This window comes from Leuciscus leuciscus (assembly GCF_965113295.1).
Source record: "Leuciscus leuciscus genome assembly, chromosome: 21".
Classification (NCBI taxonomy): Eukaryota; Metazoa; Chordata; class Actinopteri; order Cypriniformes; family Leuciscidae; genus Leuciscus; species Leuciscus leuciscus.
In genome coordinates this window covers 37,505,706-37,526,318 of record NC_138745.1, presented here as the reverse complement: position 1 = coordinate 37,526,318, position 20,613 = coordinate 37,505,706, and the positions used below count along the sequence as shown (strand labels likewise).

Sequence of the window (20,613 nt, the reverse complement as noted above, 5' to 3'; positions counted from 1 at the left end):
CGTTTGTTGAACTGTTGTTTTAAATCAATGTCACATTTGCAGTCGTGTGGATGTTTGTATGATGTGATCAACGTTAAGCACAGGAACTCACACTGGGTGTTTCTGTATCGAAGAGAGTTTGGATGGATCTCTGTGCACAGGCTGTGTCTAGTTTGGTTCTTCATGCTAGTAAGTGCTAAATCCACACTTTTACCAGAGGTATGTTATCGAGAACGGTAGTGTAGCGTGATTTGCCAAGGCGGCATCATCTGCACACACTCTGTCATCTATCATCTACACACTGTGTGAATGCAGTCAGTTTTGACCATAAAATATGAGGTCATTTGATTGGATGCATGCTCAGTTTTAATGTTGTTTTAAGGAGGTGTAGAATTAAATGAACGGCAAAACTCAGCGTTTTGTTTGCGTACCCCCTTCTGTCCCCTCACGCACCCCAGCCTGAGAACCACTGCTGTAGAATATACAGTCTGAACACAGTATGAAAACATTACGCCTATGGAGATTCCCCATAAACCACATGTGAGTGAGTGTGTGTGTGTGTGTGTGTGTGTGTGTGTGTGTGTGTGTGTGTGTGTGTGTGTGTGTGTGTGTGTGTGTGATCATCACAGGACGCTCATATGAGTGTTATTATCTGTGTGAGCGTCTGCACAGGATTACATCAGGTTCGGATAATCTGGATTTGATCTGTTATATGGATTACAGCAGAATTAGCTAGACTCGCACATCAGACACACCTGATCGTTCGCCACCTGTTTGATTGCTGAGTGACTCACCAATAACAGACACTAGTGTTCAAAAGTTTAGGTGTGTGTGTCCTCTCAGTGTCCACCAGACAGACACACCCATCACTCTCTGCTAGGGGTGTGACGAGATCTCGTGTTACGAGATCTCGCGAGATTAAAACGCGACGAGATTTCTCGTCGAGGTGAAAAGTTGTCTCGTGAGTTGTTGTGATGTCAGTGATGGAGCGTGAGGGTGAAATTAGTATTGAAGATGCCCCTGCCACTTTTAAATCATTTGTGTGGCAACATTTTGGTTTTCCTGCGGAAATAATAAACGTCGAAAGAGTGACAGACAAGACGAACACAATATGTAAACATTGTAAGAAAACAGTGCCGTACACCGCGGCTAACACGAGCACTATGCAAAAACACATACAGAACCACCACAGCTCTAAAACTAGCTGCACCTGTGACGAAAACATTAAAAGGGCAAACAACTCTAAATGCCTTGCATCTCTTCCACCGTCAAGTGCAAGAGCCACGACAATAACGAGAGACATCTGCGTTTTCATTGCAGCTGATATGAGGCCATTTTCTGTGGTGGAAAATCTGGGATTTCGGCGACTCCTCCGCACACACACACTCGCGCACACACACACACTCAATGTCCCTCGCTCACTCACTCACTCGCGCACACACACACACACACACACACACACACACACACACACACACACACACACACACACGCTCACTGTCCCTCGCTCACTCACTCACTCGCGCACACACACACACACACACACACACACACACACACACACACACACACACACACTCAATGTCCCTCGCTCACTCACTCACTCGCGCACACACACACACACACACACACACACACACACTCAATGTCCCTCGCTCACTCACTCACTCGCACACACACACACACACACACACACACACACACACACACACACACGCTCACTGTCCCTCGCTCACTCACTCACTCGCGCTCGCACACACACACATACGCTCACTCGCGTACACACACACACACACACACACACACACACACACACACACACACACACATACGCTCACTCGCGCACACACACACACACACACACACACACACACACACACACACACATACGCTCACTCACTCACTCGCGCACACACACACACACACACACACACACACACACACACACATACGCTCACTCGCGCACACACACACACACACACACACACACACACACACACACACACACACACACACACACACATACGCTCACTCACTCACTCGCGCACACACACACACACACACACACACACACACACACACACACACACGCTCACTGTCCCTCGCTCACTCACTCACTCGCGCACACACACACACACACACACACACACACACACACACACACACACACACACTCAATGTCCCTCGCTCACTCACTCACTCGCACACACACACACACACACGCTCACTGTCCCTCGCTCACTCACTCACTCGCGCACGCACACACACATACGCTCACTCGCGTACACACACACACACACACACACACACACACACACACACACACATACGCTCACTCGCGCACACACACACACACACACACACACACACACACTGTCCCTCGCTCACTCACTCACTCGCGCACACACATACACATACGCTCACTCGCGTACACACACACACTCGCTCACTGGTGCGCATACACACACACACTCACTGTTGCTCGCACTCTCACTCACTCTCGCTCACACACTCTCGCTCACATAGCTCAACCCGTCGTGGAGGACCGTTAAAAAAATTAAACATGCTAGTCTTTCTGTCGTGATGTCCTGAAGCATCGCAGACGCGTAGGTTGTCGCCCACTATGACACTATACGAAATGAAACGATCGAATCTTGCGTCCCGACGCCCGTTGTCCTTTACGAATCTCCACGACACCCTACATCAAACGGATCGTGCCAAAATTGCGCTAAAATCGTGTAATCTGAACCAGGCAGGTAATAAACATTTGACCTATCACGCAAAGAACCTATTAAAGCACTAAGACATGGGAACAGTATAGATAACATTCACATTTGAATATTTATCGGAAGTCATATCGACATCGCAATATTAAACAATGTTATTGCACATCGCAGCTTTTCCTCATATCGTGCAGCCCTATAGTTACTGCCCAAAGGTCTCAACTGCTGCCAGAAATCGTTGACATGCTTATATTCTTAAAAAAGAACATGACCATATCTTAGGCTGTTCTGTGTAGTTCATTTATCTCTTTTTCATGCTTGAAGAAAACATTTGTTTCTGTTTGAACTTGTAGTTTTGAGAGAGCAGTACTTTGATTATGGATACACTTACTGTTTTCATTTAAAGTGTTATTTCTGTTATTTATATATTTATTTTATTTATACTGTTTTATTTTTTTTATGTTCGATTTGTGGAAAGGAGTTAGATTTCTCATGTGAAATCGTACAGGGGAGAAGCCAGATGGTAGAGTTTATAGCAAAACATTTTGCAGTGTTTGCATGTCCTTTAGCCTACTGCATAGAATTCATTAAAATAGAAGTAAAATAACATTCATTACAAGTTGATTTCAAAATGCACCTAAATTGTTTTGCATTTTGTGATTTTCAGTTGAATAAAAGACTATTCATATATTTCATCATTGAGGATTTCTTAAAAATTGTGTAAAAATCTCGTCTTGTCTCGTTCTCGTGTCGTGTCTCGTCTGGTGGAGTAAGCGTCTCGTCACACCCCTACTCTCTGCAATGCAGCTTCACCTCGTCTGCCAGCTCTGTCTGAGTCTCAGGGTTTACACAGGTCACAGTGTTCAGTGTGTGTTGTGGTTATGGATCGCAGTTGTTGTGTTGAGAGAAGAGCTGAAATGTGGAAGTGTGTGAGTGAGAAAGTAAGCTGAGGATCAGTGAAGTGTTTATGTGTCTTTAGCTTCAGTCATATCACATGTATGTTATGGATCACTGATAATCTCATGTAGGATGTTCAGATTTGTATCTTGACTAAATAAAAACTTGTTTTCAGAATAAGTAAAAACTGCTGATCTTCTGAAGTTGTGTGACGAACAGACTGAAACTAAGAATGTTGACTGATTGTCTGCAGGATTCATTGAAGTAAAAACTAAATTGTGATGTGGCTTAGAGCGATAATCATTAAAAAAAATGATAGAATATCCAAGTTAAACTCTTTTACAGCAGTCCACAGTGAGCAGGTGAGCTGGTATACTGGTATAGGTGAGGGGACTGGGACTGAGTGTAAAAGAGCTTCTCAGTCTTTGCAAGTGAAGATGAGTCATGGATCACCACTGTGTGCCAAATATCATGAGAGAATCCTCAAACGATTCAAAAATCACATTTCTCAATGCAATATTGCAGAGAAATCTCAGTGTGTGTAGGACAAGACAGGAGGAGGCTTCTGTTGAATATGCGTGACCTTTGACCCCTCAGACGGCACTGCATGAGAAACCATCATGCTACTCTGTTACATACAGCCACATGTGCTCAGGACTGCTTTATAAAACTGTTGTCACTGAATACAGTCATCATCAAGACATCATCCAACAGCCATATCACCCTGTAGCCCAAGACCGGTTGCCCACTGAAGCTAAGCAGGGCTGAGCCTGGTTAGTACCTGGATGGGAGACCTCCTGGGAAAAACCAGGTTGCGGCTGGAAGAGGTGTTAGTGAGGCCAGCAGGGGGCGCTCACCCTGGGGTCTGTGTGGGTCCTCACGCCCCTGTATAGTGATGGGGACACTATACTGCCAAAAGAGCACCGTCCTTCGGATGAGACGTTAAACCGAGGTCCTGACTCTCTGTGGTCATTAACAATCCCAGGATGTCTTTCGAAAATTATTATTATTATTATTATTAAGACAAGCGACTCGAGTCTCTGTTACAGGAGAAAGCTGTGCGTCTGCAGAGTTCAGAGTTCAGAGATCTCTGGGCCCGAGGTCATCTCAGATCATCCAGAACACAGTGGAGACGTGTGCTGTGCTCACATGAGTCCATGTTCTCAGTCCCCAGGGACCATCCAGACTCTCATCAGCGACGGTGCAAAAGCACACGAGCATCACTGCAAACGAGATGGCTGATGTGCATTACTGGGAAGGAATATCCTGGGATTGTACAGAGACATAAACTGCCCTGAAGAGGACATCTTTTCTGGGAAGCGAGACGATGGCCTCATTCCTCAGTGTTCCTGCGGTCCAGATCTGTCTTACTGAACATGTACGGCCCATCATGGAGAGGAGAGGCAGACGACGACCACAGGCTGTTGAGCAGAGGTCTCATATCAGGAGACACTGGGGACAAATCACACTTGCAAAACTGCAACTATTAGAATCCTCCATTTCCAAAGGATTAGAAAGTGTAATTAAAAGGAAGTTGATGTGACAGTGGGAGTCATGGCTCTGTCCAGCTCTTCAGGAGTGAGCTGCAGCCGGCAACATCTAAATCTGATTATATTTGCAAAATACAATTAAGTTGGTCAGTGACAACATTCTTTTCTTTGTATTTTTGTCAGTTAAATAAAGATTCAACAGGATTAACCAATCACAGATTCTAGAATTTATTGCATTTTACAAAATATCCCAACTTTTCTTCAAATAAATTATATATTATAAATACATTATTATATTATTTTTGTTAAACTTTAATTTTGTAAAATTTTGTGCTGAAATATTACACTAGTATTAGTAATATTTCTTATTTAGTAATTTTTATATTTGATTTAGTAATACTAATATGAGTTGAGTTTTTATTATAATTTAGTAATAATACTAATACTAATTATTATTATTTTATAGCCATATTAATATATAATCACAATTTTGCTCAAATTGTGCAGTCCTACAAACAAGCAAATTGCATATTAAACTGGAACCGCAATTTTTATATAAAAATATATTTTGATGTGCAGCTCTAGCATCAGTCAGACTGTGTGTGTATGTGTGTGTGTGTGTGTGTGTGTGTGTGTGTGTGTGTCAGGCTGTTGTGTTGCGCACCTGTCCATGTTCTTCAGCCTCAGGTTGTTCTTGCGTGTTCAGTGTCATCATCAGGCACACGTGATGGTCAGGTGACCTGCACCCGCGCCACATCTGAGCCCTGCTGTTTACACTCATGAGGAGATGTCCTTCATCACACACTCATCATGCTGTTGAAGTGTGTGTGTGTGTGTGTATGTGTGTGTGTGTGTGTGTTTATTGGTGTTCTCTATCTGGCAGCATTTGTGAATGTGCATGTCGACCCAAACAGAGATAATGTGACAGGAGGTGTGTGTGTGTGTGTGTGTGTGTGTGTGTGTGTTACTCTCTGCTGAGACTGTGTGTGTTGCCATCTGTGCGGTTTGTTCCTCTGATGAGACATACAGCAACACACACACACACACACACACACACACGCGCTCACAGATACTGTAAAACTCATGTGAACTGCTCCGTCACATTTTCTGCTCTTAAAGAGACAGTATCTTAATTCACAGACACACCCTGCTCAAATACCCATCATGCCGTGTGACCGTTTGCTTTGTGTGTTAGTTACAGACATGTGATCTTCCTCATTCTGTGTGACTTTTGTTCTTCAGGTCATTCAACATGTTCACCGCAGGATCTAATTCACAGATCACATGTGTGTGTGCGAGAGAAAGAGAGAGTGTGTGTGTGTGTGTGTGTGTGTGTGTTGATGCTGCTGGAGGCCACAGGCATTTGTTTTCTACTAAACGACAATAGGCAGATGGAGCCACATACAATATTAATGAAGAACTGTGTGTGTGAGATATTTCTTGTCAGAACACATTCGTTTATTGTGTGTGTGTCGTCATCTCTCCATCACTGTTTTACAGCGGATCTTGATTAAAGGCTTCGTTCGCAGTTACAGCATTTATATTTATTGTTTTTTATGGAATATTGAAGTGTTTATTGTAAATGATTTATGAGTGCACATCATTATTGTGTTAATAATCTTGAATCAGAATCAGTTCCTCTTGCAGCATCTCTTCTCTTCTCTGATGACGAGGGCGGGGCTATAACCTGTCACTCACATAAGATCAGCCAATAGCAAACCACAACCATCCAATCAATTCCCCTCGGACACAATCAAGCCCCGCCCACATTTGTTCTTTTTCCTGAAGCGTTTCACTGGATATACGACACTATAGGGATTGTCACGCGTCTGGTAATCGATCACGACACTGAACAGGACAAACCAGGCGCTCTTGTGTCATCTGACTCTGAGATTCATTAGTCTTCTTGTTGTTTTGTTATATTCAAAGTTTAACTGGTGACTTCATCAAGGACAGTGAATATTTAATTGAGCTGTAATCATCCACTGACCTTAATCAAGCCAATAACAATACACACACGTGATGGAGAAAGTCTAGTCAGCTTTATTTCTATAGCGTTTTATACAGATTGTTTCAAAGCAGCTTCAGATTAATAAACTGGAAAATAACAGAATCAATGATGCAAAACTTCAGCAAATATGAGACAGATTCAGATTCTGCTCTACAGAAGACAAGTCATTATTCAGATCAGTTCAGTTCAGTGTTGATTCAATTCAGTTCAATAACTGTGTCAGTGTAGAGCTGGATGTACACAGGATGTACATGTATCATTGGTCATGTGCAGTGATGATGTCAGTCTGAATGACCTGATGGTGGTGTTGTGTTGTTTTTTTGACTCGTGTTGGAAGGTCTCCAGCACTCGTGATGTGATGTTAGTTGTGTTGTGATGTGTGTAGTGATGCACACACTCTATTACGAGCCATTAGAAGACGTCCATCATGTCATAGATGTGTTGCAATGGCTCATGTGATCTGCTTCTGAACAACATGATGATGTATCAAAGAAGTAAACCATGTGCTTTAATTGCAATCATTCGCTAAAATGAACACTCGTCAAGCGTCAAATGCAAGTAAAAATCAGCCCTGGTGAATATATGAAATGATGTTACAGTATGAGTATATGAAACTGTGTTACGGTATATGAAGCGTGTTACGTATATATGAGTATATGAAACAGTGTTACTGTTCACATTTGGCTCCAAAACTCTGGAATAGTCTTCCTGATACTGTTCGTTGCTCAGACTCGCTCTCCCAGTTTAAAACTAGATTAAAGTCGCATCTCTTCAGCCAGGCATTCATATAATCCTACAGTTCAAACTACAATCCGGCCTCTAGCTCATAAATGCCAGAGGAGAACTGGCCCCCGACTGAGCCTGGGTTCTCCCAAGGTTTTTTTTTCTCCATTAGGTCACCTGATGGAGTTTTAGGACACCATTAGGTCACTTGATGGAGTTTTTCGGTTCCTTGCCACTGTTGCCTTTGGCTTGCTCAGTTGGGGATATTTTGGGGATATTTAATTTAATTTTATTAATCAATAAATTCCTCTTGAAACAAACTTTGTTGTATTATTTTAATTTAATACTGTGAAGCTGCTTTGATGCAATCTGTATTGTGAAAAGCGCTATACAAATAAACTTGACTTGACTTGACTTGACTTGTTACGGTATATGAAGCGTGTTACGTATATATGAGTATATGAAACCGTGTTACGGTATATGAAGCGTGTTACGTATATATGAGTATATGAAACAGTGTTACGGTATATGAAGCGTGTTACGTATATATGAGTATATGAAACCGTGTTACGGTATATGAAGCGTGTTACGTATATATGAGTATATGAAACCGTGTTGTGGTTAAGATTATATGAAATGACACTTATAACGTGCATTTTCCCAAATTTGTCATAAGTTGTTTATAAATCTGTTTACAGATACTCTTGTTGTTTGTCAACAAAGGAGAAGCTTTAAGGTCTTTCTGACATTCACCACCAAAATAAAAGCTCTGTGGTTGAATGTTTGAAAGCATTGAAATTAAATATTAATACTGTAATTTTACTGTTCTGTAAAAAAATTAAATAAAATTATATGCTTGATTTTTTACAGTACAATAATATAGTGTTATTGTAATATATTTCTTTATTGAAATAAAATATTAAATATAATAAAATAAAAAGTAATATATTTTCTTATATTTTTTATGATTTAATAAAATTAAAACATTGTTTGTATAGGCATATTGATCTAAGAAAGACACACGTACACACACACACACACACACACATACATCACAATGGAGACTAATCCTATTACATTAAGATGGAGTAACCTTGATATGAGTGTGTGTTCATGGAAAGTGTGTTAATCTGATCAGACTGAGTGTGTGTGTGTGTGTGTGTGTGTGTGTGTGTGTGTGTGTGTGTGTGCATCAGCTGCTGCAGAATTCATGTGTTGTTTAATGGTTATTGTGGTGGATTGATTTTATGGCTAATACAGATTAGGGGTGACCCCGAATAGTTGAAGATTCGATGCTTCGATAGGAGGAGCCTGATTCGACTACCGATCTCACGGTCGAATCTCCACAGAGGTTATGAAACGAGGATCATGCCACTTTGGCTATATGAGGGCGCTCAATGTCTGATTTCACATAGAACTAGCTTTTATGTAAATACGTTAATATTCAGCCTATTATGATAATGCTGTAGGCCAATATAAAAATGTGCAAAGAAAGAAACTTTTAATAAATATTTTTTTAACGTGCGTGAATAAATCCAAACACCCCGTGACAGATTTAAGTTTCACTTTCAATCCGTGACCGACAGAGGAGCGTCTTCGCGGCAAGGATTTAAATCTTTAACAATGTCTGGGATAAGAAAATCTAAAGTGTGGATGTACACCATCAGAAAGGATATTCTCCAAGGCTGGATTTAGCATCAGGAAAACCATGATCGCACTTCTGCCGGCCAACGTTAACATGTTTCACGCATAGACTGGGTTTCACGTTAGAATGTATTTTATCCGCGCGCACAATTTGAAAAGACTCCAACGGACACAGAGTGAAAGACGTTCAGGATTTGTTCTCTCGATCAGGTAGGGTACAAGTGATTTCAAAACTTTTCAGCCGGTTCTAATTAGATTTGTGGATGCTGTGAACATGTTTAGCTAAAGACTGCCTCTCCAGTTTAGCATTTATTGTTGTTTCTGCAGTTAAAAAGACAAAGTTGAAAATTCTGGCTACTATCGTTATTTTAATAATTTATTTATTTTTATTTTATTTATTAATCTGTCAGGGTTATCTAATCTAACTATTTGTGGCTTGTGTTTTGAATATATGTTCCCCTGCACTTCAGGCATTTTGCACACATTTGCTCCTCATCTTGTGACTTGATTCTGATTTATTTCGTTTTGTATTTTTATTTATTAGAAAGGTATATTCTGTTCTAAATTTAATTTAGTAAATTAATTGTGTATTTTTTCGGTGCATCGATGTTGTGCTGTACTTAGAGCCTGCTCGCACAGGTAATTTAGCCGATTTAATTTGATTTGCATGTGAAATGCAAATCTGCAGTGTGGCCTTTCTGGAGTTATTTATGTTATTTCTTAGTTTTATTGATCAAAAATGTTTTTATACATTTTCTTCTATATCTTTGTGTGATTTTCTGTACATCGCGGCTTTGAAACGTTAAAGCCCCGCCCCCAGCCCCACCCCCATACACATGATTCGACTATTAGTCGACTATAGGCAAGACTTGACGATTCTGATTCGACTATGAAAATCCATAGTCGGGGACACCCCTAGTACAGATATAGATCTAGAGAATAAAGAGCTCAATTCCATGTAATTAAAAAAATAATAAATATAATGACACCATATAAGAAGAACTGTAAAAGATTAAAAGAGAAAGAAAGAGAGATTGTCTGTGGATGTTGTAGTGAACTCTCCTAACAGGGAGAAGAGCTCAGGGAGGGTTATGTTGATGGTTTCTGAGCTTCATGACATTGAATCTTCAGTGAGTGTGAGATGGAAGTGTGTGGATGAATGCAGTCACCTGTTGAGTGTGTGTGTTCTCATGATGAAGATGATGATGATGATGGTATTGTGTGTTTGAAAGAATGTTTGTCACTGCAGCTGTACAAGTTCAGACTGACTGTCTGTGGTACTGGCACATCACTGGCACATCACTGGCACATCACTGGCTCTACGTGTCAGCAGGTTGAGATTTACTAGTATTTCAGTGTGTGTGTAGTGAATATGAGTGTAGGTGGAGAGACACACACACACACACACACACACACACACACACGCACACACGCATGGTGTTCTCCCACGGCCTGTATCAACAGTGGCGTGTTGTGAAGTTCTCCTGCAGTGTTGTGTGTGTGTTCAGGATGATGAGGTGTTGTGTTGTGTTGTGTTGTGTTGTGTGTTCAGGATGATGAGGTGTTGTGTTGTGTTGTGTTGTGTTGTGTGTTCAGGATGATGAGGTGTTGTGTTGTGTGTTCAGGATGATGAGGTTGTGTGTTCAGGATGATGAGGTTGTGTGTTGTGTGTTCAGGATGATGAGGTTGTGTGTTCAGGATGATGAGGTTGTGTGTTCAGGATGATGAGGTTGTGTGTTGTGTGTTCAGGATGATGAGGTGTTGTGTGTTCAGGATGATGAGGTGTTGTGTGTTCAGGATGATGAGGTGTTGTGTGTTCAGGATGATGAGGTGTTGTGTGTTCAGGATGATGAGGTGTTGTGTGTTGTGTGTTCAGGATGATGAGGTGTTGTGTTGTGTGTTCAGGATGATGAGGTTGTGTGTTGTGTGTTCAGGATGATGAGGTGTTGTGTTGTGTGTTCAGGATGATGAGGTGTTGTGTTGTGTGTTCAGGATGATGAGGTGTTGTGTGTTCAGGATGATGAGGTGTTGTGTGTTCAGGATGATGAGGTGTTGTGTGTTCAGGATGATGAGGTGTTGTGTGTTCAGGATGATGAGGTTGTGTGTTCAGGATGATGAGGTTGTGTGTTGTGTGTTCAGGATGATGAGGTTGTGTGTTGTGTGTTCAGGATGATGAGGTTGTGTGTTGTGTGTTCAGGATGATGAGGTGTTGTGTGTTCAGGATGATGAGGTGTTGTGTGTTCAGGATGATGAGGTTGTGTGTTGTGTGTTCAGGATGATGAGGTGTTGTGTTGTGTGTTCAGGATGATGAGGTTGTGTGTTCAGGATGATGAGGTGTTGTGTGTTGTGTGTTCAGGATGATGAGGTGTTGTGTGTTCAGGATGATGAGGTGTTGTGTGTTCAGGATGATGAGGTGTTGTGTGTTCAGGATGATGAGGTGTTGTGTGTTCAGGATGATGAGGTGTTGTGTTGTGTGTTCAGGATGATGAGGTGTTGTGTGTTCATGATTATGAGGTGTTGTGTGTTCAGGATGATGAGGTGTTGTGTGTTGTGTGTTCAGGATGATGAGATGTTGTGTGTTGTGTGTTCAGGATGATGAGGTGTTGTGTTGTGTGTTCAGGATGATGAGGTGTTGTGTGTTCAGGATGATGAGGTTGTGTGTTGTGTGTTCAGGATGATGAGGTGTTGTGTGTTCAGGATGATGAGGTTGTGTGTTCAGGATGATGAGGTTGTGTGTTGTGTGTTCAGGATGATGAGGTGTTGTGTGTTCAGGATGATGAGGTGTTGTGTGTTCAGGATGATGAGGTTGTGTGTTGTGTGTTCAGGATGATGAGGTGTTGTGTTGTGTGTTCAGGATGATGAGGTGTTGTGTGTTCAGGATGATGAGGTGTTGTGTGTTCAGGATGATGAGGTGTTGTGTGTTCAGGATGATGAGGTGTTGTGTGTTCAGGATGATGAGGTGTTGTGTGTTCAGGATGATGAGATGTTGTGTTGTGTTGTGTGTTCAGGATGATGAGGTGTTGTGTGTTCAGGATGATGAGGTGTTGTGTGTTCAGGATGATGAGGTGTTGTGTTGTGTTGTGTTGTGTTGTGTTGTGTTGTGTGTTCAGGATGATGAGGTGTTGTGTGTTCAGGATGATGAGGTTGTGTGTTGTGTGTTCAGGATGATGAGGTGTTGTGTGTTGTGTGTTCAGGATGATGAGGTGTTGTGTGTTCAGGATGATGAGGTGTTGTGTGTTCATGATGATGAGGTGTTGTGTGTTCAGGATGATGAGGTGTTGTGTGTTCATGATGATGAGGTGTTGTGTGTTCAGGATGATGAGGTGTTGTGTGTTGTGTGTTCAGGATGATGAGGTGTTGTGTTGTGTGTTCAGGATGATGAGGTGTTGTGTGTTCAGGATGATGAGGTTGTGTGTTGTGTGTTCAGGATGATGAGGTGTTGTGTTGTGTGTTCAGGATGATGAGGTGTTGTGTGTTCATGATGATGAGGTGTTGTGTGTTCAGGATGATGAGGTGTTGTGTGTTCAGGATGATGAGGTGTTGTGTTGTGTGTTCAGGATGATGAGGTGTTGTGTGTTCAGGATGATGAGGTGTTGTGTGTTCAGGATGATGAGGTGTTGTGTGTTGTGTGTTCAGGATGATGAGGTGTTGTGTTGTGTGTTCAGGATGATGAGGTGTTGTGTGTTCAGGATGATGAGGTGTTGTGTGTTCAGGATGATGAGGTTGTGTGTTGTGTGTTCAGGATGATGAGGTTGTGTGTTGTGTGTTCAGGATGATGAGGTTGTGTGTTGTGTGTTCAGGATGATGAGGTGGTCCTCCAGTGCTCCACCCTCCTCCATAAGGAGCAGCAGAAACTGTGTCTGGCTGCTGAGGGCTTCGGGAACAGACTCTGTTTCCTCGAGTCCACGTCCAACTCAAAGGTACGACTCTTATATCTCAGTCACATTACACTATATTACATATGTTATATTACACTGCACCAACAAAACTCACAATGATTATTGATGTGAATGATTAATGCACTTTGACATTCCAGAGATTCAAGTGTTGTAAACTTTTTCCTTGCAATTCTGACTTTTTTTTCTCGGAATTCAGACTTTATGAGAAAAAAAAGTCAGAATTGTGAGAAAAAGTTGCAATTACCTTTTTTATATTTTATTCAGTGGTGAAATAAGCCTCCATAGGACAGTCTGACAAGTGTGAAAGCTATAAAAATAATAAATACATGTGACTTGACTAAAAAGTAAAAGGTATGAATGCTAATGAAAATCATTAAAACAGTTTTTTGTAGGTAATAATTATTAAAAGAATGTGCAGTCACCAATGTGTGTATCAGATGTGTTTGAGACTGTCCTGCACTGATGGAGCTGAGTGTGTCTGTTTATCGTTTAATCGTTTAATCATCTTCCTCAGCGAGCTTCAGTTCTGTCTGCTCTTGCTCATCATCTCAGCTCAAACCATGACCTTTGACTGATCCTGTTCTTAGATTGATTAAAATAATGTGGAAACACTCTTTATTTTAATACTGATCAGAACGTGTCGACTCTAGATGCTCATGAACTGACATGATTCTACAAGTTTCAATGAAGTTTTGAACCTTTTTAGGTGTTTACCCGTCAGAGCAGCCGGAATCCTGTGAGTTTCTGTAAATGTGACCTTCACCTTAACGACCTTAATGACGTGTTTTCCAGAACGTTCCCCCGGATCTGTCCATCTGCACGTTTGTGCTGGAGCAGTCGCTGTCGGTGCGAGCTCTGCAGGAGATGCTGGCCAACACTGAGGAGCGAGCGGAAGGGGTGAGTGAGTGAGTAAGTGAGAGAGTGTGTGTGTGAGTGAGTGAGTGTGTGTGAATGAGTGAGTTGGTGAGAGTGAGTGAGTGAGTGAGTGAGTGAGTCAAGTCAAGTCAAGTCAAGTTTATTTATATAGGACTTTTCACAATACAGATTGTATCAAAGCAGCTTCACAGTATTAAATTAAAATAATACATCAAGTGATGTATTAGTTGGTGAGAGTGTGAGTGAGTGAGTTGGTGAGAGAGTGTGATTGAGTGAGTTGGTGAGAGAGTGTGATTGAGTGAGTTGGTGAGAGTGAGTGTGTGTGTGAGTGAGTGAGAGTGTGAGTGAGTGAGTTGGTGAGAGAGTGTGATTGAGTGAGTTGGTGAGAGTGAGTGAGTGAGTGAGTGAGTGAGTGAGTGAGTGAGTGAGTGAGTGTGAGTGTGTGAGGAGCGAGTGGATGGGGTGAGTGAGTGAGTGAGTGTCTGTGTGAGGAGCGAGCGGATGGGGTGAGTGAGTGTGTGTGTGTGTGAGTGAGTGTCTGTGTGAGGAGTGTGAGGAACGAGAGGAAGGGGTGAGTGAGAGTGTGTGTGTGTGTGTGTGTGTGTGTGTTTCTCTGTGTGTGGAGCAGTGCAGGATTAAAGCAGAGATCTGGAGGAGTAAATGCTGAGTGCAGCAGTGAGATGCAGTGGGTGTGAGAGAGAGAGAGAGAGAGAGAGAGAGAGAGAGAGAGAGAGAGAGAGTGTGTGAGAGAGAGAGAGAGAGAGAGACACACACAGATGGATGCTGGCGATGCAGAAGTGTCTCACTGCGCGTGAACAAGCGTTACATGTGGAGGAGGAAAAGGAAGATCAAAACCAATCGCTGCTCTCTCTCTGACTCACTCTTTAATGGTGACGGTTCTCTTTCAGGTCCAGTTGGCAAGATCACATTTGCAGGCGCGCAGTGGATGTGATGTCAGTCGCATTTATAGAATTCTGATGCGTGGATGAGTTTAGTCCTACTCAGTGCAGTGAATCTGATCTGGTGTGTGTGTGAGTGAGATTACTCTCTATTTAGGAGGGCTGGGCAGACTGCACCAAAACACACACACACACACACACACACACACCATTAACATTCAATGAACGTTCACATCAACATCTGAGACGAGACCGATCAGAAGATTTGCAAAGAGATTTGAGATCTAAACACCTTTAACATTTATATTTGTTTTATAGATTTATAGATGTTTTATAGTGTGACTGATTCAAGATAACAGCAACAGTGACACAATTCATCCAAAAATACAAAATAATTAGCTCACGCTGCTCTTCCCAACAACAGAAGAGACAGAAACACCCAGTATCATGAAGATTCCAGATGCTCTAAAGTCATGTGATGTTTTTATGAGAAACAAACTGAAATGTAAATCATGATTGAGTAAAGTTCCTCCTGCCGCTCTCAGATCTCATTCTGGACTGATGAATTAATAAACACATTAGACTCACTTAGACTAACCTGGGCTCCATCCGCATACAGGATTATATATATATATATAAATGTAACATTCCTTCAGACGTGTTTGGATCATGTGATCGGAGGTTCATCTTCTATCTTCTGTTTCTGTTTCCTTCTCATTCCAGCTGTGACTCATTTGTTAATGATCTAATAATTAATTTGACTCTAATCATGTGATCATGCTGCAGGAAATGATGTTTTATCTTTTGTTTTTGTGACTAAAAACAAAAAAGCCTTTCAACGCTAAATAAAACATCCACATCACGGTTCCGTTCATTGCCGAGCAGAGGCGACCCTGAGGTGACCTCTTGTTGACCTTATGACCTCTGATGACCCCACAGGGTTTCTTTATGCAGAATAGTGGTGGTTTTGGGTTGAGTGTGGAACAGAATTAATAATGAATAATTAAGGATTTAACTGCAAATAAAAGATGGATGACCCGGAGATTTCCCATAATCCTCTGCTGAAATGAAGGAGCCTGATGTGTTTCTTCATGATGATGGAAGCATGATATTTCCTTTCTTTTCTTTCTGTTGTGTTTCCATCACTCCACAGCTCATAGACATGGAGAAATGGGTACGTGGATTCACACTCACGCACGCTCGCGCACACACACACACGCACGCTCACACACACACTCATGCACGCACACACACTCTTGCATACACACTCAAACACATGCGCACACTCTCTCAGACACATTCACACACAAATGCACACACACACACACACTCAGGCATACACACTTGCACACTCACACACGCGCATAGACACTCACAGACCCATGCATATGCTCTCACACACACACACACGTATATACGTTACTGCTGCATGCGTGTCGTGCACCTGATCTGAGATCAGCATGTTCCTCGTATCCAAACACTCAGCATGTATTATTTGACTCTTCTTGTCATAGTTTCACCCCATTGGTGCTTCTGGGTTCTGCCTTCATGAAAGGAACGGCTCAGACTGAATTGAGAATAATTTACTCTACCGATTCAAACCAGTATGACGTTCGTTCTGCTGTGAAACACTAAAGCAGACGTCTAGCAGAATGTCCACGCTGCTCAGCTGAAGAACGAATCACACGTGTTTGAACAACATGAAGGTGTTTCTCATGTTCACATGAACCGTCCTTTAACGCTGTTCTTCCTCAGTGTGTTTGTCTTGTTTTACTGTACAAATATATAAAACATTCTTCAATCAAGATTCATTTCCATCTCCTTCAATATTTAATGATTGAAAAACGTTTACTTCAGTGATTATAGAGTTCGCTTACTTTCTTCTTCCTCATGTAGATTTGTGTTTGAGAGCTTCATTTGATCAGGAAAGTATTAGATCACGTGACTGACACTGAGCTCTGAGTGCAGTGAGTGAGACAGTATGCAGTATGTAACACTTCAAACAGTCACATGACCTCATCAATGAGTGACATCAGTTACCTGGAGATATAAAGCATTTTCAAATCAAATAAGACAGCTGATATGACTATCGAGAACGTTGCATTGTGGGATAGAGTATTTGATGTTGTAGTTCATACTGCATACTCCTGTATGTTAGTGTGGTATCGATCTGAGCATCGTGCGGCTGTAGATTCATCATGCAAATGAGTTTCTGTGTCATTAACTGTGCCTTTTCTTCTCCTCATGGGCCACAGAAATTCATGATGAAGGTAGGAGTCTGTGTGTGTGTGTGTGTGTGTGTGTGTGTGTGTGCGCGTCCCTGTTGTTGTTGTGTGTCCTGTCATCACAGTCATGTGATGTAGTGTAATGAAGCTGTATTGTGAGCTAATTCCAGTGAGACGAGAGTGAGCACTGAAGTGAGTCTAATGAGAAAATAAAGGTCCTGTTCTTCCTGTCCTGAAGCATTACTGCAGCCATTACCTGACACACACACACACACACACACACAATCTCGCAGCCTTAAGAGAGCCATTAACACACACACACACACACACACACACACACAGGAAGTGCTGATTCCCAGGAACATCAGCCCTCCATGGAAAAACACTCTGATGTGTCAGGATTCTTTGTTCTTTTATGGCATGTAAATTGCAATTTGTGTCCTTATACTGTTGTATATACAAATGTTTATAATGAGTTTTATAAATATCCTATTAATTATAGTGTATATAAATGTTATAATTAGATAAAATATTTTTGTGTGTAAATTGTGATTCTGCTGTGAATCAGTGAAGTGTCATATCGATTATGAATCACATTCACTGAACAGTCATGAGTTTGTATCAGTGATCAATGCTGTGTGTGTGTGTGTGTGTTTCAGACGGCGCAGGGCGGAGGTCACCGGACGCTGCTCTACGGTCATGCGGTCTTACTGAGACACTCCTACAGCGGGATGGTGTGTGTTACTCTGATGACACGTCACACACGTGTGTGTGTGTGTGTGTGTGAGAGATTCATGTGTTGATGTGTTTCTCTCTCCAGTATCTGTGCTGTCTGTCTACGGCTCGTTCGTCCACTGACAAACTGGCTTTTGATGTGGGGCTTCAGGAAGACACAACAGGTGATGTCACTTCCTGTTCACATTCCCAGATAAAAGTAATTTTTTTGGTCATATTTAATCACAAAATCAGGAGAAAGGAATAAAAACAATGAGAATGAAGCCTGTTCTCAGGAACGTTAGGAGTTTGTTTTGTTGCAGTGTGACATTATTTTTATTATCATGAATGATTCTCACTGTCAGACTGAAGGGAATCATGGGAATGAGAGTTTGAGGGTTTAAAACAATTTTCACTCAGAAATTGCCAGTAAACTTCTCAAAATTACAAATAAAGGGCAAGTAACACTGCATCATAAGTGAAATTTTGAACTAGAAAGACTAAAATAGTATTTTCTTGTAATAACGAACTTCAAACTTTATGGGAACGTTACTTTTGAATGTTTTCTGAACGTTCTGGAACAAGTAGTAGTAACAAAACGTCAGATGAACGTTCAACTAAAACGTTCCATGAATGATGTATAAATCATTTTTTTGTGCTAATGTTTTGAGAACATTATTAAAGACCAGATAACCTTGAACAAACATTCTATTAATGCAGTGTGCCTGTTCCTCATGCTCTCTGACTCATGATGTGATGGCTGTAAAGGGTGCTTGTAGATTTATAACGACCCGCGTGTGGCGTGTGCAGGTGAGGCATGTTGGTGGACCATCCACCCGGCGTCCAAACAGAGGTCAGAGGGCGAGAAGGTGCGTGTGGGGGACGATCTCATCCTGGTCAGCGTGTCGTCAGAACGTTACCTGGTGAGCGTTAACACAGTCAAACCCTGATGTGTCTGATGTCAGTCCAGGGTCTCCTGCACACTGATTTATTTAGCACACACATTTATCCAAAGTGACTTACGGATGAGGAATACTGTAAGTGTTCATCTTAAAGGTGCACTGTGTAATTTTAGCGGCATCTAGTGGTGAGGTTGCGAATTGCAACCAACAGAAGTTACGGTGGCCGACAGGAAGTGATGTCGTCGTCTGAGACAGCAGAGAGTAGCCAGTTAAACAATGAGGTTTCTTTACAAACATTAAGAAATTAGGTTTACTTGATTATTCAGTAAAACGATATGTTATTGCGAGTATTATTGTTACTTGTTCATCATTGTGTCAGTGTTTTATTCACTGACTTTAGCTGAAGCTTCTCTGCACGAAGAACAACTTAGTGACGAAACGCGTGTGTCCGTTCAGGGCCACTGTAGAAACGTGGATGTAAGCGGACCCGCGGTGTGTGTAGAGAGAAATGCCTCATTCTAAGCTAATAAACACATAACGGTTCATTATGTAAGGTCTTTATACACCACTGAAAACATAGATATGTTTATGATATTGTATTTCTGTCTACAGATCCTCCTAAATATTACACACTGCACATTTAAAGAGGCAGTAAACATCAGAAATATAATACAGTAGTGTACTCTAGTAATACAGTTTCAGACATCATTCAGAGTAGTAACAGCTCGATGTGCTTCTGTCTTATTAAATCACTTCAGTGTTTGAGTGACAGCTCTGATCTCTGTTCCAGCACCTGTCGTACGGTAACGGTAGTTTACATGTGGATGCGGCTTTCCAGCAAACCCTGTGGAGCGTCGCGCCGATCTGCTCCGGCAGTGAAGTGGCTCAGGGTGAGTGAGGGAGTGTGTGTGTGTGAGTGAGTGAGTGTGTGAGTGAGTGTGTGAGTGAGTGTGTGAGTGAGTGTGTGTGTGAGTGAGTGAGTGAGTGTGTGAGTGAGTGTGTGAGAGTGTGAGTGAGTGTGTGTGTGTGTGTGTGTGTGTGTGTGTGTGTGTGTGTGTGTGAGTGAGTGTGTGTGTGTGAGTGAGTGTGTGTGAGTGAGTGTGTGAGTGAGTGTGTGTGTGAGTGTGTGAGTGAGTGTGTGTGTGAGTGTGTGTGTGTGTGAGTGAGTGAGTGAGTGAGTGAGTGAGTGAGTGTGTGTGTGAGTGAGTGAGTGTGTGAGAGTGTGTGTGTGAGTGAGTGAGTGAGTGTGTGAGTGTGTGAGTGTGTGTGTGCAGGGTTTTTCCTGGCTCAAAATGAGGCGGAGGTGGTAAAATCCTAATAATGTAATAATAAGGTAATAAAAATTGTATTTTTCGTAAATCATAATATAGCCTAATGTGTTTCCCACATTATTTTTGTGGGTGGAGCTTGGTACCTCTAGGGGGGTCCGGGGGCATGCCCCCCCTGAAGAAAATTTTGTACATTTTAAAGATAAATTCATTAATCTGGTGCACTTTGAGTCACCCCAATCCACTGTTAAAAATAAATAATCCACCTGCAAACCGCCCATAATCTTTTATTTAGATATCTGCATCTGATCATCATATTACAATTATTCATATTCTCAGTGTTAAGCATGAATGCAAATGCAT

At 41.9% G+C, this 20,613-nt stretch overlaps 1 protein-coding gene across 9 annotated transcripts in view; it reads left to right on the top strand.

Moving 5' to 3' along the window:
* ryr2a (ryanodine receptor 2a (cardiac)) overlaps positions 1 to 20,613 on the top strand; it is a 167,446-nt gene that overhangs the window by 20,566 nt on the left and 126,267 nt on the right. For 4 of the 9 annotated variants that reach the window (XM_082152375.1, XM_082152371.1, XM_082152369.1 and 1 more), the window contains exons 2-9: positions 13,268 to 13,387; positions 14,159 to 14,263; positions 16,295 to 16,315; positions 17,397 to 17,411; positions 18,026 to 18,100; positions 18,187 to 18,265; positions 18,891 to 19,003; positions 19,773 to 19,872. In XM_082152375.1, coding sequence (XP_082008501.1) covers positions 13,268 to 13,387; positions 14,159 to 14,263; positions 16,295 to 16,315; positions 17,397 to 17,411; positions 18,026 to 18,100; positions 18,187 to 18,265; positions 18,891 to 19,003; positions 19,773 to 19,872 — 628 coding nt within the window. The remainder of the gene's footprint in view (positions 1 to 13,267; positions 13,388 to 14,158; positions 14,264 to 16,294; positions 16,316 to 17,396; positions 17,412 to 18,025; positions 18,101 to 18,186; positions 18,266 to 18,890; positions 19,004 to 19,772; positions 19,873 to 20,613) is intronic. The other 5 variants (XM_082152376.1, XM_082152372.1, XM_082152370.1 and 2 more) reach the window with 2 other exon arrangements.